Consider the following 17,687-nt stretch of genomic DNA (forward strand, 5'->3'; position numbering starts at 1 on the left):
GTGCCATCCACAGATCCCCTCCATAACAGTGCCATTCACAGATCCCCTCCATAACAGCGCCATTCACAGACGACCCCCCAGCGCCATAAATATCACTTGTAGACAAATCTGCATGTTGTTTCAAGGCGGCGTCTGGGGAGGGGCCAAGGGCGGGGCCAGGGGTGTGGCTGAAGGAGGGATCAGGGGGTGGAGCTGAAGGGGGCCCCGTCATGTATGCTGTACGGGGCCCCATGATTTCTATCAGCGGCCCTGCAACTAGGTATTAACCATACAGGGTGCCCAAAGTTTTTCTTCGGGCCCTTTTCCTTTGTTGCTATTTTGAAAATGTAAAAGATTTAAATAATAAAATAAAAATATTTTTTGCAAAGGGAAAATACAAAGGGAATATTTCATCTTTAACTTTAGCCTTTTAGATATCATTTCATCTTCAACTTGCTTAACACTTCACAGTGAAATTCATTGTGAGCAGGGGTGCCCCAACTTTTTCATGCCACTACTATCTATCTATCCAAATGTCTTTTTATCATCTCTCCTCTGTAGGATGCAGTGCAGTCACTGTGATCTGTCATGTGCACCCCTACTCTCTTTGCCACCCTTACTTCCTGTGGTTTTGCATTGCAAGATTCTGTAGACAGATAATGCTCTGCTTCCCTCTTTGCTGGGTTATACAAAGATTCCTCTGTTCTCGCCTTTTTTTTTTTTTACGTATTGATTTTTGTATTGTGTTTGCACACTACAATGGGAGGTTAATGCAAATGATCTCCCTCCCTCATAATGCAAACATCTATAGAACCTGTGGGAAGCCTCAAATGATACTGACATAATGAAATACAGTACTATGTAAATTTCAGCATGTCACTGCCGTACGAGTTGGTTTTTTAGGATATAACCAGTTCTTCGTCGTAGGCAAGTCCTGCTCATATTCCAAGGACCCTTAATACGAATATCCTATCAAACCTTCCTGGTTTATATAATCTATGTCAAAACCCTAAAAGAAATACACCAAAATCCCATTCCCAAAGCTTGAATTATTAGGGAGAGTGCAGAGCATCTACTAAAAGCATCCCCTGCCCTGGAGGACCTAGATCTTCTATATATTATAGAGACATCCCATTGGTTTCAAAGAGCACAGTGCAATACGTCATTTTCCCTGTGGTGGCGCTCAAGGGAAATTTACTGTGTACATTGTAGGCGATCAGTGGGGATCCCATCATTAGGACACCCTGTGCAAACATCAAAACATTTAAACGCCATGTATTAGGACATTTGACCCTCAGACCATTCAGAAAAGCCAGCAGAGAGGGCTAGAATGCCCTCGAAAAGTCCACTTTGGGGCAGAGCTTGCCTTTTGTGGTCCAATTCGCAAGACATTCTCAGCAAAATCGGGACTGTTGGCAAGTATGTCAAATACATTTATATCCTGAAATACTCTGTGCTGCTGGACTATTCCCCATCCATCTGCATATGTATTTAAAGGGTTTCTCCCATTTTATAAAGTGATGGCATATGGTCGGTGGGGGTCCAGCCTCTGAGAATAAAGGTGGCACAACACTGGTTTAGCACCGTGTCCCCTATGCAGGGAACTGCACCACAGATCCATTCAAGTGAATGGGGGCCGACTGCAGTTCCCGGAACAGCCAGGTTTCTTAGGTGTCGCTGTACAGGGAAAAATTGGAATGGGACACAGCGCGGAACCAGTGCATTACCCCCTTTATTTTAAGGATTGGTGGAGGTCCCAGAGGTCTGATCATAAAGTGACATATCATAGTGATGGGCTGACCATTGTTTGAAAATTTACTACGAATGATCAATCAGATTCCTGCTTGCTGAAAATGTGTTACAGCCGGCCAAGGTCACAATCTTCCACCCTGATGGAAGTACAAGCAGGTGGCATGTTCAGCTGATCATTTGCCACTTTTCGGGAGCCGACACGAGTCCATTTTTCCTAACAGATGGGGCTATGTTGCAGGTGGGGTCGTTCGCATGAATAATCCCACAGGCAATTGATTGTAGCCAATCAAAATCTTATGTATATGGGCTGCTTAAAGGGCAAAAAATTCTACATTTTTCAAACCAGCACCTGGATCTGAATATTTTTGTAATTGCATTTAATTAAAAATTTTGCATGGCCACCGAATTATTTACTGAAATCTATCTGTATAGCGCCACCTGCTGTTTGCCCTTTTTCTAAATTCTCTGTCCACCTCACTGAGATGGAAGAGCGTGCTCAGTTCCATCCTTCAACTGCTACCAGCTGCAGCAGAAAGGACATACCCCCAAGAAAGTGCACTCCTCCTGAGCTACCAGCCTGAAAAAAATCTAGCAGAGCGATTGCAGCAATGAATGGGGAGATCTCTGAATCCATGTGAGGTTCAAGATTGTCAGAAGAAGATTGTCATGTACTATTTGATGTCTGATTGTTATTTTTTTACATTACTCATGGGAGAACTCTTTTAAGGGTCCATTCAAACGTCCGTAAGTGCAAAACACGGAAACCGGCCGTGTGCGTTCCGCATTTTGCGGACCGCACATGGCCAGCCCTATGATAGAAATGCCTATTCTTGTCTGTGATTACGGGCATGAATACAGGCTCGATCTTTTTTGAGGGGCCGCAGAACGGAACTACGGCGGCGGAGTGGAACACTGTGTACTGTCCGCATCTTTTGCGGCCCCATTGAAATGAACGGGAAATTGCGGAACGGATGCGGATCCAAAACTACCGACATGTGAATGGACCCTAAGAGTCTATAACATACAATGATTTTAATGCATGTCATGAATTACATTATTCCAAAAACAGACCCAAGCATCCTCACCCAGCGATGACAATCTATTGTGGGGGTAGACGGGAACCGAATTTTGGGGGATTCAGTCAGCACAACCCTGTATGCAGGTGCACATCGCTATGGCGAAATACATATACAAACGCAAAAACACAAATGCAATAGCACTCTGCAACCAGCACTCCGCCCTGCCTCCATGCTGGATGTTGAATGAGGCATTGGTGTACATTTTGGCCAAAGCGTAATAAGCCACTCACCACGTCAAGGTCGCCTCTATGGAGTGGTCCCTAACACTAGTTCCTACCTGTTATGGGCCATGACAGCCACACAAAGTCCAGGGAATGCAGGTCAGCATGCACGCCAGGCACACTCTGCTTTTAACCCCGTCCGGTGCCGTGACAATGGTTTTAAAGTCAGTATAAAACTGAGTCTGCTTATATAGAACCTACCAGTAGCCATTTGGCTCCAGGAGAAGTATATAGTGGGCTCAGCATGCATGTTGGTACTTGCATCCCTGGATCCGATGAAAGCTGTCACGGCACCGGACGGGGTTAAAAGCAGAGTGTGCCTGGCGTGCATGCTGTACCTGCGCTCCCTGGACTTTGTGTGGCTATCATGGCCCATAAACAGGTAGGAACTAGTGTTAGGGACCACTCATAGAGGGAACCGAATTTTAACTGGCAGCTTGGATAGGCACAGTAAGGCATGCATTTGTATAGACGTGAATGGGGATAGTGATGTGGATCCACATAATGTCCCAATGAACAGGACCAGATCACAAACGGCAAGGGTTGTCATTGGGACACCGGTGAAATCACTTGTAGACGTTAAGCTCTGATAATACGGACACTTTTTCACAGATTTCATTTGTTTTATCATACTTCTGAGCTCAACTATATCTATTTTTCGAAAAATCTGCTTAATATTGCAACCTGGGATGGGGAGTACGGTCAAATATTCCTCCGGTCAGTACTGCACCAAATGGTTAACTGTAGGAAGAGAAGAATAGTAATAGGAGGGAAGGATTTACAACACGCTCTTCTCTCATTCCTATCGCCTTATTAATCAGATTTTTCTAGTAATACACATTGAAGGAGAAGTTCTAGATTTCTCCTTTAAATTAGTAGAAGTTCTGTTAAATGTATTCAGCCTCTTTTATTTCAGTTTCTTTAGTTCTTTTTTGCGACTTCAGTTTCCTGTTTTTGTAATAATTTTCTTTCTCTTTTGATCTGCTGATCAACGTAGATTTCAGGAAGCGCATGACTAAACGGGTGATGTACAGGATGAATGAAATCTTAATTTTCACTGTGGTGTCTATGATGGTGGGAAGGAATTACAGTTTTGGGATCTAGATCAGTAGCCGCTTGCCTTTCAGTGCAAACATCCAAGTCTGTTACAGCTGGGAATATTTGACATTGGTCTAAAAATTGGTCCTAAAATGTGTCGGGTGATTTATTGCAAAAAATGTGTAAAAATGTAAAATTGTAATCATGTGATGTAGTAACAGTGACAATTTAGTCTAAAGCTGGCTTTACGTTTAAGATACCTTTTGGCCGAACCCTTTCTCTCGACCCCCCCAACCCTCTTCATACACATTCACAGCTCGGCCAAGCATGCGTGTATTTTCAGTGAGGAGAGCTGCTGTCAGGCAACGACTTATCTCTCTTGAGAACAAAAGATCGGACATATTGAAATCCAACATGTCTGATCCTTCTTTTCTCCGGCATCTGCCATCAGGGAAGAGTCGAGAAACCTCATACACATGTGATGGTTGGTCAGTCTAATCTGTTGTCTATGGTTAGCTGTACTGCGTTAATGTTCTTTTTTTTTTTTTTTTACAGGGAAAATTCGATTTACCGCAAAGCTGAATTTCCTTGTGCTTCGTGGTAGCGAATTGATTTAACCTGAAATAGTGTAAAAAACAAAACAAAAAATCTATACTGATCTCCTCCATTTGCTTGCGACGGGCTGGCGGCCGCCATCTTAATTGAAGATCTTAGGCAAAATCCCGTGCGTGGTGACAACGTCATCTCGGGCCGCGTGAATTTCGCACCAGAACTTCAAGCAAGATGGCAGCGGTCGGTCTGTGGCAAGCATATGGAGGTGGTAAGTATGACTTTCTGTTAATTTTACACTGCTTTTGCCGTGATGCTGTATGATTACGGCACCTGAGGGGTACAATGATGGGGAACAGCGCTGTCGCAGCTCCCTGTCATTGCACCCGCTACTTACAAAAAAATGGGCTTCATGACCAAGTAATATGTCACGACTCACGAAACAAATATTTTAGTAAAATTCGGCGAAGCAGCCGAATCGAATTTTGAAGAAATTCGCTCATCTCTAGTCACCACCGATATCAGGATGAAGTACAGATTTCATATCTTTTTTTCCTTGCCACCCTCTAATGACTAATGATTTTCAGCAGGATTAGGGTTCATGCACACAAACGTATTTTCTTTCCATGTCAGTTCCGTTTTTTTTTTGCGGCTCGTATATGGAACCATTCATTTCAATGGGTCAGCAAAAAAAATGGAAGGTACTCCGTGTGCATTCCGTTTCCGTATGTCCGTATTTCCGTTCCGCAAAAAAAAATAGAACATGTCCTATTATTGTCTGCATTCCGTTCCGTTCTGCAAAATACAGAATGCACACGGACATCATCCATATTTTATGCAGATCCGTTTTTTTCAGACCGCAAAATATATACGGTCGTGTGAACAAGCCCTTTAGGCGGAGAGAAGCGACAACGACACTTAGCACATATCTAATGTGGTTGTCATGCTGGCCCCAAAAGTTAAGATGAATGCCTCAATTACTCTAGCAATAACTACTATAATGGACAAGAGTATGGACCTGAATGTGGATGGGAATTTTCAATTATGTCTCTCATTCCCCTATAAACAGCAACTATCAGCAGGATCAACCCTAATAATCCAGGCATGCTGCCTGGTAGAGTTGATCCTGCTGATTAAAATGAGATTTTGTGAAAATCGGTTGTGGCATTCCCTAGAAAAATTAATTTTGTAAATGAGAGCTTTAGTGCACCAAGGGCGTGACCAGCATCATAAAGCTGAGGAGCTGAGGTCCACCGAGGGGATAGGCCCTGCCCTTTGGTGCACGGAAGCCCCTTTTTGCATAAAGAAAAAAAGCCTTCTCCGGAAAGCTGCAACCAATCTTCACAAGACAGATATCATCTTAATCAGCGTGATTAACCCTTCCAAGCAGAATGCCTGGTTTAATAGGGTTGAGCCTGTTGACAGGTGCTCTTTTTTAAAGAGCACCCGTTGCCTCTCCTGACATGTCTATTTTAGTAAACACTTGTATTCCCCCGGAATTAACAATTCTGAAATGTCCTTGGATCTCTGAGTTGTATTCTTCCTCTGATATTCCTACTAGAAATTTAAGAATAGATTGACACAGGGGTGTTACTATTCCCCTTTGAAAAGGGGCGTGTCCCTGCATAGTCATCAATCAAAGCAGCTCACACGTGTATAGTTATATCGGCCCGATTCATAGTCGGCACTGATGGGACAGCATCAGAATCTGCAGGGACACACCCCAACTGGCAATTTATTCAGACATTTTTTAGAAGGGATAACAGAGGAATGAATGCTGCAGATGGATTACTCTACATCCTTCCACTCTGTGCACAGTAATACAATAGACATGGCCCCTGACTTTCCATTGCAGGGCTGCTGTACTATGCTGGGCACGGTTATGAGAACTTCGGAAATAGCTTCATGGTTCCTATCGACGCCCCGAAGCCTTACGGATCGACTAACTGCTTGTGCGTCCAAAGAATCCTAAAACTGATGCAGGAGAAGGAAACCGGACTCAATGTGTTTCTACTGGACATGTGCCGCAAAAGGTGAGCAAATACCGCACTCGTCATCCCCAAAATGTACGGCACAATCACCAAAGTGATCTGCAATCCAAAAGGTGTGCGCAAATACAAGGCCCAGGACAGCATGGAGGACCGTGTGTGATCGGACAGCCTGGTCCAATGGTCAGGGAAGAGACAGGCGGCCCAAGTGTAATACGTGCATGGGGCAGGTCTACCAGAGAAGGAGGCTCATAGAGGGTAACTACATGGTATGGACACAATTAAAGGGGTTCTCCAGGCTACAAATAAGGTCATCAATATCAGATTGGTTGGGGTCTGACTCTGTATACTACTGTGTAGATTCGGGCGCCCACATATTGAAACTCAGCTTTCATTCACTGAGCTGCAGTACCCAGCATGACCACTACACAGTATAAGGCGCTGTCTGTTTCCAGATCCATACACTGTAATATAGTTTCCAGCGCTGCGGGTGACGGGTATCAGACCCCCGCCGATCTGATATTGATGACCTCTCTGGAGGATAGGTCATCTATATGTGTAGCCTGGAGAACCCTTTTAATGCAAGAGATGGCCATGTCCCGGCCTCAAGTTAAAAGAGGCGACTTATCATGTGTGCACATACCATTGTGTGAGACCATGAGTACAAAAAAACAACATTTCAATAAAAAAATGCCAAAATTCCTGTTTTTTCCCCCCTCCATTTCACCTCGCGTTAAAAAGTGAAGGCAGAGACACAGAAACAAATTATATTGATAAATTAACCACTTAAGGACCACAGGTTTATACCCCCCTAAAGACCAGGTCCTTTTTTACAAATCGGCACTACACTACTTTCACCGTTTATTGCTCGGTCATGCAACTTACCACTCAAATGAATTTTACCTCCTTTTCTTCTCACTAATAGAGCTTTCATTTGGTGGTATTTCATTGCTGCTGACATTTTTACTTTTTTTGTTATTAATCGAAATTTAACGATTTTTTTGCAAAAAAATGACATTTTTCACTTTCAGTTGTAAAATTTTGAAAAAAAAAACGACATCCATATATAAATTTTGCTCTAAATTTATTGTTCTACATGTCTTTGATAAAAAAAAAATGTTTGGGTAAAAGTTATAGCGTTTACAAACTATGGTACAAAAATGTGAATTTCCGCTTTTTGAAGCAGCTCTGACTTTCTGAGCACCTGTCATGTTTCCTGAGGTTCTACAATGCCCAGACAGTACAAACACCCCACAAATGACGCCTTTCGGCGTTAGCGTGGCGGGAAGTGGTTAAAGAGCTTAAAAAAAAAATACATAAATAAAATAAAGTAAATATATATATTTTTTAATCTATATAAATTTGGTATTGGCATTATTGCAACAACTCACAGAATAAAGATATCACGTCATTTATACTATACAGTGAATACAGAAAAAAGAAAACCAAAAAACAACAGAATTGCTGTGATTTTTCACCCTGCCCCTCCAAAATATTATAAAAAGTTATAGGCCTCTTTCACACGGGCGACACGGATTTGGGCCGGATAAGATGAGGGTGCGTCGCTGGAAAATGCGCGATTTTTTTTTTATGCGTTTTGCACGCGCGGGAGAAAAATCTGCATGTTTGGTACCCAGACCCGAACCCGGACTTCTTCACAGAAGTTCGGGTTTGGGTTAGGTGTTGTGTAGATTGTATTATTTTCCCTTCTAACATGGTTATAAGGGAAAATAATAGCATTCTTAATACAGAATGCATACTACAATAGGACTGGAGGGGTTAAAAAAAATAAAAAATAATTTAACTCACCTTAATCCACTTGTTCGCGCAGCCGGCTTCTCTTCTGTCTTCTTCGTTGATGCCCAGGAGGAAAAGGACCTGTGGTGACGTCACTGCGCTCATCACATGGTCCGTCACATGATCCGTCACCACAGGTCCTTTTCCTCAAATAAGAAGACAGAAGAGAAGCCGGGCTGCGCGAACAAGTGGATTAAGGTGAGTTTAATATATATATTTTTTTTTAACCCCTCCATCACTATTCTACTAAGCATTCTGTATTAAGAATGCTATTATTTTCCCTTATAACCATGTTATAAGGGAAAATAATAATGATCGGGTCCCCATCCCGATCGTCTCCTAGCAACCGTGCGTGAAAATCGCACCGCATCCGCACTTGCTTTCACGCAGCCCCATTCACTTCTATGGGGCCTGCGTTGCATGAAAAACGCACAAAATAGAGCATGCTGCGATGCGTGAAAATCACCGCTCATGTGCACAGTCCCATAGAAATGAATGGGTCCGGATTCAGTGCGGGTGCAATGCGTTCACCTCACGCATTGCACCCGCGTGGAATTCTCGCCCGTGTGAAAGGGGCCATAGAGTACATTAGATGTACCTCAAAATTGGGCCATTTATTAACTTATCGTGCGAAAAAACAAACCCCCCTACAGCTAGGTCGATGGAAAAATAAAAAAGTTATGGCTTCTGAAATGCACAGTTCTCTGTGTCATTATGTACTAAGCTGTAGCCCTTAAAGGGGTATTCCGGTTACATTAAGTTATCCCCTATCCACAGGATAGGGGATAACTATTAGATCAGTGAGGGTCTTACCGCTGGGATCCCCACCGATCGCAAGTACAGGGGCCCCATATCCCCTGCAGCCCCTGAAATGCCAGTCGGGCATGTACGTGGTCACTCCATTCATTTTTATGGGAGTTCCAGAGATAAACTAACTGTGGATAGGGGATACCTTAATGTAACCGGAATACACCTTTAAGGGCTTAAATGGGGGGTCTGTTTTGAACAATGTCTTTTTGTTATACGGGTCCCATGACAGTAAGCGAATTGTAGGGTGTCCAGCTCCTAGGACCCAGTGATCATCTGAAATCTGAGGGGGAACCTGGCAGTAAGTGTTCAGTTTCCCTGCAGCGCCACCACAGGGGAAATGAAACATTACACTGTGAAATAAGTAGGATGTCCTTGTAATGCACCGATGTGTTGGGTTTTCCAGAGGTAGAGACACTCTTGTTGGTGACGTGCCATTCTGGAAAATACATATAGGCTCTAAATTGGAGATTCCCCTCCATTTAAGAACTCCTTAAAGGGGTTGTGCACCCCCAAAGGTGCACAACCCCTTTAATAGGGATCCTTGAACATGTATTTCCTTAACCAGGTTCATGCTGGATCTATCAGTCCTTCATCTTGATACACTTCATTACAGGAACCAGTATGATGACACCATCTTAATTCCGGAAAACCTGAAGGTGACAGCGAACATCGTCTTTGGATACGCCACGTAAGTTTTTCCTCCTTGTCCCGAATGTCCAAAACTCTCTGAGGATAGCAGTATATCCATAGAGACATCTGTTTTTCTGCACAACCACCACTAGGGAGAGCTATTACACAGCTAGTGTTGAACTCAGTGGGAGCTGCAGCGTCTGTATGCAGTGAGCTCCACCTAGTGGTGCCTGCAGGAAACCACATTTGCAGTGTCATAGGAAGTAAGAAAAGTAGTTCAATGATGGTCCACCTCCTTCTAGGGTCCACATAGCAGTCACATGCCATTCCTCCATGGTAAGAAGGCCACTGAGCTAAAGTCCATCTCAACGGAGTACACTGTGTCTCCCCGCTAGCTTCTCTTTTGACACACAGCCTATAACATAACTCACAATTTTCGTTGTTCCTGCTCCTTACTCTTTTCTTGGTTGGTTTTATCTTGAATCTGCTCGAGTACTTGTTCAGTTCTTTAAGGCTATGAACTGGATTTTGGAAATAAGTCTGTCCACCATAGACGGAACTGGATAGAGATCTTTTTGTGATGACTAAAGGAAGTTACATGTACTCATAGGGTGGTCACCCATGCAGGAAGACAAGTCATTGCTAGGCAACCAGAAGTATCACAACATGCTATTGCGCCATGAGATATGAATATAGATTCAATTTGATACTTATTAAAGTAAAGCTCATTAAAAGTGAAATGTTCTTGGAAGGATTTACACCCTGCGCTTCTCTAACTCCTATTGCCATATTAATCAGATTTTTCTAATAATACATTTTAGTGGAGATGTACTCTCTGTGCATGCGCTGAGATAGGAGCAGGTCGAAGAGGTAGGACCTGCACCTATCGGACATGCATATATGGCATATCCTATCGATATACCATAAATGTCCAGAAAGGACAAGCCCTTTAAATCCATAAAATGAAATAAAATCCATAAAAGAGAACTATTTATTCAAAGGGGTTGTCCCATTTTGAACATTGGGGTCTTATATCGCTAGGATATGCCACCAATGTCTGATAGCTGCGGGTCGCCAAGGTGGAACAGAGCCCACAAGTACAAGAATGCATCGCCACCCTCTATTCGTTTCCATGGGACTGCTGAAAATTTCCATAAGCCCCATAGACTAGAATGGAGCGATGGATGCGCTTGCGCAGTGCGCTTCCCATACATCTCAATGGGACTTCCGAAAATAGCCGAGCGGCGCGTTCCATAGAAATGAATGGAGGGCAGCCACGCATACACTTTGCAGGCTCCGTTAGGCGCAGGTCTCAGAGGTGGAACCCGCACGTACCAGACATTGGCGGCATATCCTAGCAGTAGGACCCCAATGTACAAGATGGGACGATGCCTTTAAAGGGGGAGACCTTGATTAGAAAAACGGGTCTGCATTTTTCTAGAAACAGATCCACACCGATCTCTGGGCTGTGTGTGGTTTTCAAGTCACTGGGACAGATCTGCAGTACCAGACACATCCCGGAGGCGAGAGTGGCGCTGTTTTTGGTATGCCATGCAACCTCTTTACGGTGTGTTTCCAGAGAAGTTCATGGTGTAAATCAGGGCAGAAATGTACCTACTACAGGAGAAGTTAGCTACTTCCTCCCTCACCAGTAAACTACATTTCCCAGCATTCCGTTATATATAGATAGAGATAAGTGAACTTGTAAGAACTGGAGAGGAATTTCCTATAACGGAGCTAAAATGTCAGACAAATTTTTTTTTTGTAAAATTACTCATGTCTGAAGGAGAAGAATCCCGGTCCGACAAGAATTCTCTGCTCGGTGGACAGAAGGGGAAGGGTTCTCTCAGGCCTCTTTCACACGGGCGTCATGTTTTTTGCCCACATAAGATGCGGGTGCGTTGCGGGAAAATGTGCGATTTTTCCGCGCGAGTGCAAAACATTGTAATGCGTTTTGCACATGCGTGAGTTCGGGTTTGGGTTAGGTGTTCTGTAGATTTTATTATTTTCCCTTATAACATGGTTATAACGGAAAATAATAGCATTCTTAATACAGAATGCTTAGTACAATAGGGCTGGAGGGGTTAAAAAAAATAATAAATGTAACTCACCTTAATCCACTTGATCACGCAGCCCGGCTTCTCTTCTGTCTTCTTTCTTCAGGACCTGGGTAAAGGACCTGTGGTGACGTCACTGCGCTCATCACATGGTCCATCACATAAACTTTTACCACGGTGATGGATCATGTGACGGACCACGTGATGAGCGCAGTGACGTCATCACAGGTCCTTTACCCAGGTCCTGAAGAAAGAAGACAGAAGAGATGCCGGCTGCACGATCAAGTGGATTAAGGTGAGTTAAATTATTTTTTATTTTTTTTAACCCCTCCAGCCCTATTGTACTATGCATTCTGTATTAAAAATGCTATTATTTTCCCTTATAACCATGTTATAAGGGAAAATAATAATGATCGGGTCTCCATCCCGATCGTCTCCTAGCAACCATGCGTGAAAATTGCACCGCATCCGCACTTGCTTGCGGATGCTTGCGATTTTCACGCAGTCCCATTCACTTCTATGGGGCCTGCATTGCGTGAAAAACGCACAAAATAGAGCATGCTGCGATTTTCACGCAACGCAGAAGTGATGCGTGAAAATCACCGCTCATGTGCACAGCCCCATAGAAGTGAATGGGTCGGAATTCAGTGCGGGTGCAATGCGTTCACCTCACGCATTGCACCCGCGCGGAATTCTCGCCCGTGTGAAAGGGGCCTTAGGCCCCTTTTACACAAGAGAGTTTTAAGCGTGAACGCATAGCACCCGCACTGAATCCTGACCCATTCATTTCAATGTGTCTGTGTACATGAGCGTTGTTTTCACACATCACTTCTGCGTTGCGTGAAAATCGCAGCATGTTCTAGCATGTTCTATAGCAAGCAAGTGCGGGTGCGATGCGTTTTTCACTGATGGATGCTAAGAGATGTTGTTTGTAAACCTTCAGTTTTTTATCACGAGCGTGAAAAACGCATCAAAACGCATTGCACCCGCGTGAAAAAACTCAACAACTGAATGCAATCGCAGACAAAACTGACTGAACTTGCTTGTGAAATCACGCAGTTTTCACTGAACGCATCCGCAACACATCCGGACCTAATCCGGACACCCTCATATGCAAGTGGCCTAAGGGTACTTTCACTAGCATTTTTCTTTTCCGGTATTGAGTTCCGTCCTAGGGGTTCAATACCGGAAAAAAATCTGATCAGTTTTATCCTAATGCATTCTGAATGGAGAGCATTCCGTTCAGTATGCATCAGGATGTCTTCAGTTCAGTTACTCTTACGGTATTTGGCCGGAGAAAATACCGCAGCATGCTGCGGTATTTTCTCCGTCCAAAATTCCGGAACACTTGCCGGAATGCCAGATCTGGCATTATTTCCTATTGAAATGGTGCCGGATCCGGCACCAAGTGTTCCGGAAAAACGGATTCGGTTTCCCGGTCTGCGCATGCGCAGAGCTTTAAAAGTGTGAGAAAAAAAAATACCGGATCCATTTTTCCGGAGGACACCAGAGAGACGGATCCGGTATTGCAATGCCTTTGTGAAACGGATCCGCATTCGGATCTGTCTACAAATGCTATCCGCTTGCATACAGATTTTCCGATCCGTCAGGCAGTTCCGGCGATGGAACTGCCTGCCGGAATCCAACAACACAAGTGTGAAAGTACCCTTACAGGGGTTATGCCATACTTGATGTCAAAAATGAAAATCAGAGATCATATGGTACATGACAATCTCTTTCTAAAAAAGCTAGAACCAGCCCTGTACCTCACATGGCTCCGGAGATCTCCACATTCATTGCTCCAATTGCTCTGCTAGAATATCTTTGGCCTGGGGACGTGTCCTTTCTGCTAAAGCTATCTCCCTATCACAGCTCAAGGGAAGGGGGGGGGGGGGGTCCTTTCTGCTGCAGTTTTCACCGTGTAACTGCCACAGCTTCTAACAGTGATTTAAACTGAGCACGTTTGACCAGCTCAATGAGAAGGACAAAAAAAATAAGGAAAAGAACAAACAACAGGTGGCGCTATACAGATACATTTTTTTTGAATAGCTCAGTGGCTGTGCTACATTTTTAATTACATGCAATTACAAAAGTATTCAGATCCAGGTGCTGGTTTGAAAAATGTAGAATATGTTTCATGACACAACCTCTTTTATGGTGACAGACAATTGCTTCCTCTCCCAGAATCTAAAGGCAGGAGAAGTGTAGAGCACAAATACTGAGCTTAGAAGAGAAAAACTGCACAGTCAAAGGCAAACATAACCTAGAGCCTCTCCATACTGCAGATATGGGGCCCTTGAAAAGAGGGGGCCCAGCTATGGTTGGTCTCATCCCCTTTGCTATTGAGTGCCAAAAACCCTCTCCAGAAGGACTACAAGAGGGCAGGGAATAGACCCAAGGGTCATGGAAGTAGGGATGGAGAAATATACAGCAGGTCCTTCTGGTCTTGGCACCACCATGGGGGCCCATTTGATCTATGCTATGGGGCCCCTTTCTTCTATGTACTATACTGAGCTCAGACGACGCATTCATAATGTGGTCTTAGCCACCAAATCTTCTGATTTCTGAAGAGCTGCCATGTTGAAACCTCACCTATCCAGAGGTATCCATTATGGAGTGATCAGTAGCTTAGTCACTAGCGGTGTCCACACTGTAAGGCCTCATGCATACGACCATGCCGTGTTTTGTGGTCCACAAATTGCAGATCCACAAAATAGGGATGTCGCCCGTGTGCGTCCCGCAATTTACGGAACGGGCCGCCTATAATAGAAATGCCTATTCTTGTCCGCAAAACGGACAAGAGTAGGACATGTTCTATTTTTATTGCGGGGCCACGGAACGGAACAATGGATGCGGACATCACACAGAGTGCAGTCCACATCTTTTGCAGCCCCAAGTGAATGAGTCCGCATCCGAGCCGCAAAAAAATGCGGCTTGGATGCGGATCAATACAACGGTTGTGTGCATGAGGCCTAAGGGTATGTTCACACTGACTATTTTCCATGCAGATTTCAACATGTTTGCCGTGTGACCATACCCTTAGTAGGAGGTTGGTGGTGAGTTCTGGTGGGCACTGGCACAGATTATTGTACTGAGTGGTGAATGAGGTTTTTGATGTATTCTCGTATATCTAGGTGCCAGGGGGCAGAGGCGTTCGAAATTCAACATTCAGATCTAGCAAACGGTATTTTCATGAAGTTTCTCAAGAATCGCCTATTAGAGGATAAGAAGATCACCGTTCTGCTGGACGAGGTTGGAGAAGGTGAGAACATACCGCTCGTATCGGATTTCACACTGATTTAAGCCTTATTCACACGTACGTGTTCTCCACGGACAGCACACGTCCCCATTCATTTTAATGTGTGCATTCCCACATCAGTGTTTTAGCACGGTCCGTGTGTCCGTGGTTTTAGCACGGAAGCATGCTCTATTTTGTCCATGTTCACGGATCCATCACACCCATTATAGTCTATGGGTCTGTGAAAACCATCCATGTTTCATCCGTTTTTCATGGATCATTAGGAAGAGATGCCTTAAAAAATGAAACATGGATGACACACGGACAGCAGAAAACGGACACAGGGACGCAACACGGATCCATCATGGACATCTTCACAGAGGCATCACTGACCACCTTTTCACGGATTTCAGCAAGGACATGTGAATGAGGCTTTAGGTGTGGATTTCGTACCATATGACATGCCTCTGATTAGGGTTTCCTTAACTACATGCATGAGAAAATGTCCATGGTTAGGCCTCATGCACACGACCGTAGTTCGGGTCCGCATCCGAGCCGCAGTTTTTGCGGCTCGGGTGCGGACCCATTCACTTTAATGGGGCCGCAAAAGATGTGGACAGCACTCCGTGTGCTGTCCGCATCTGTTGCTCCATTCTGTGGCCCCGCAAAAAAAATAAAACATGTCCTATTCTTGTCCGTTTTGCGGACAAGAATAGGCATTTCTACAATGGGCCGCCCGTTCCGCAAAAAACGGAAGCGGACCGCAAAAAACGGAACGGTCGTGTGCATGAGGCCTTATTTCCACCAGTGTGGTGAGACAGAAAAAAATCAAGAGCTTATTTTGACCGAAAATTCCAAGGATTAGCCTTGAATTCAGGACTTGAATGCGGTGGAGCTAATCCTCGGGCAACTTTGCCGCAGATCAATATTAGATCAAGGGATGTATCACTTTGCAACACCTTTAGGGCTCATGCACATGAACGTATATTCTTTCCGTGTCGTTCCGTTTTTTTTGCAGACCGTATGTGGAACCATTTATTTCAATGGGTCTGCAAAAAAAACGGAAGTTTCCGCATTTCCTTTCCGGAAAAAAAATAGAACATGTCCTATTATTGTCCACATTACGGACAAGGATAAGACTGCTCTATTAGGGGCCAGCTGTTCCGTTTCGCAAAATACGGAGTGCACACGGACGTCAGCCATATTTTTTTACCGCAAAATATATACGGTTGTGTGCATGAGTCCTTGGTGTCCATTCACACGTCCCGGCCGGCACCCCCATAGAAATGCCTATTCTTGTCCGCAATTGCGGAAAATAATAGGACATGCTCTATTTTTTTTCCGGAGCTGCGGACCGGAAGATCGGGGCCGCCCTCCGGAAATGCGGATGTGCTCTCCGCATCCATTCCTGCCCCATAGAGAATGAATGGGTCCGCAACCGTTCTGCACAATTGTGTAACAGGTGCGGACAACACTTGCGGACGTGTGAACTGGTCATTTAGGAGTTTATGGAAAGAGGGGTGACGACCAGTCGACCACCAGTATTCGTGGTTGTCAGTTGTTTTCTGCTTCTTTCTCTTTCAGTGCGGAGGAGGGGTTGTCATAACTATTCTGGGGGCCAAAAACCGTGGCCCACGGTGATTGCAACCCGTTCACACTGTGTTTTCTATTGAGCGGAATTTTGGCTCCGATACTGCACCGAAATTACGCTGGCGGCCGTGTCGTTTCTGCCTCCCATTCTTTTCTATGGGAAGCAATGTGGAAAATTGCGGAGCCGCCACGACCGCGCCAGGAAGCGACATGTTCCTTCTTAGCGCCATTACAGCTTTAAACCGCCGCTCTGCGATTGTTGGAAATACTGGAAGGCAGAAATTAAACGCGGCCCCCTTTTGTTTTTATGGTGCAGTTCTTGTATGGCCTATTGCTTGGATTCGGGTCAAACTAGTAGTAAAACCCCATATGATCCTTACAAAGAAGGTGATACAGCGCTAGTTGTACGCTGCTGCGCCTTCACAGTATTTCCCTGCGCAGTGACGCTCCCGGCCGCCCGCCGCACAGGAAACTACAACACAGCCCCATTCACTATTTATTCCATGTATTTGGGGACTAACATCTCTTATTCTTTAGATATGGGACGTTGTCAGCTCACCAAAGGAATGCAAGCGCTAGAAATCCGCAGCAGCCTATCCGCCAGGAGGGCGCTGACTGACCCCATACAGCACAAAGCATGTTCTCCGGAGTCCTTGGCGAGAAATCTGCAGTGGGAGAAGGCGAATGGTGAGAGCTCAGATAAGATACCGTATCAGTGCATTGAACTGTAGGAAACTAGATGGCCCAAATGAAAACGTTACATGCATACATGCAGATTTTCAGATTGTCGGGGGGGTCTCTGAAATAGGGGCATCCTCTGGATTCGAAGCAAATGACAGCTGCCACTAGGGGGAGTATTCTGATTGTGCATACATGTTGATCAAATTGAGCAAAGAGTGCTGCATCGAATTGTATACAGGGAGCTCCCCCTAGTGGCGACTTCAAGTATTAAGAATTAT

At 44.6% G+C, this 17,687-nt stretch overlaps 1 protein-coding gene across 3 annotated transcripts in view; it reads left to right on the forward strand.

The window, feature by feature from the left end:
* MALT1 (MALT1 paracaspase) overlaps window positions 1–17,687 on the forward strand; it is a 223,675-nt gene that overhangs the window by 197,070 nt on the left and 8,918 nt on the right. For all 3 annotated transcript variants that reach the window (XM_040421076.1, XM_040421073.1, XM_040421074.1), the window contains 4 exons: window positions 6,474–6,651; window positions 9,827–9,901; window positions 15,035–15,162; window positions 17,266–17,415. In XM_040421076.1, coding sequence (XP_040277010.1) covers window positions 6,474–6,651; window positions 9,827–9,901; window positions 15,035–15,162; window positions 17,266–17,415 — 531 coding nt within the window. The remainder of the gene's footprint in view (window positions 1–6,473; window positions 6,652–9,826; window positions 9,902–15,034; window positions 15,163–17,265; window positions 17,416–17,687) is intronic.

This window comes from Bufo bufo, chromosome 2 (genome assembly GCF_905171765.1).
Source record: "Bufo bufo chromosome 2, aBufBuf1.1, whole genome shotgun sequence".
Classification (NCBI taxonomy): domain Eukaryota; kingdom Metazoa; phylum Chordata; class Amphibia; order Anura; family Bufonidae; genus Bufo; species Bufo bufo.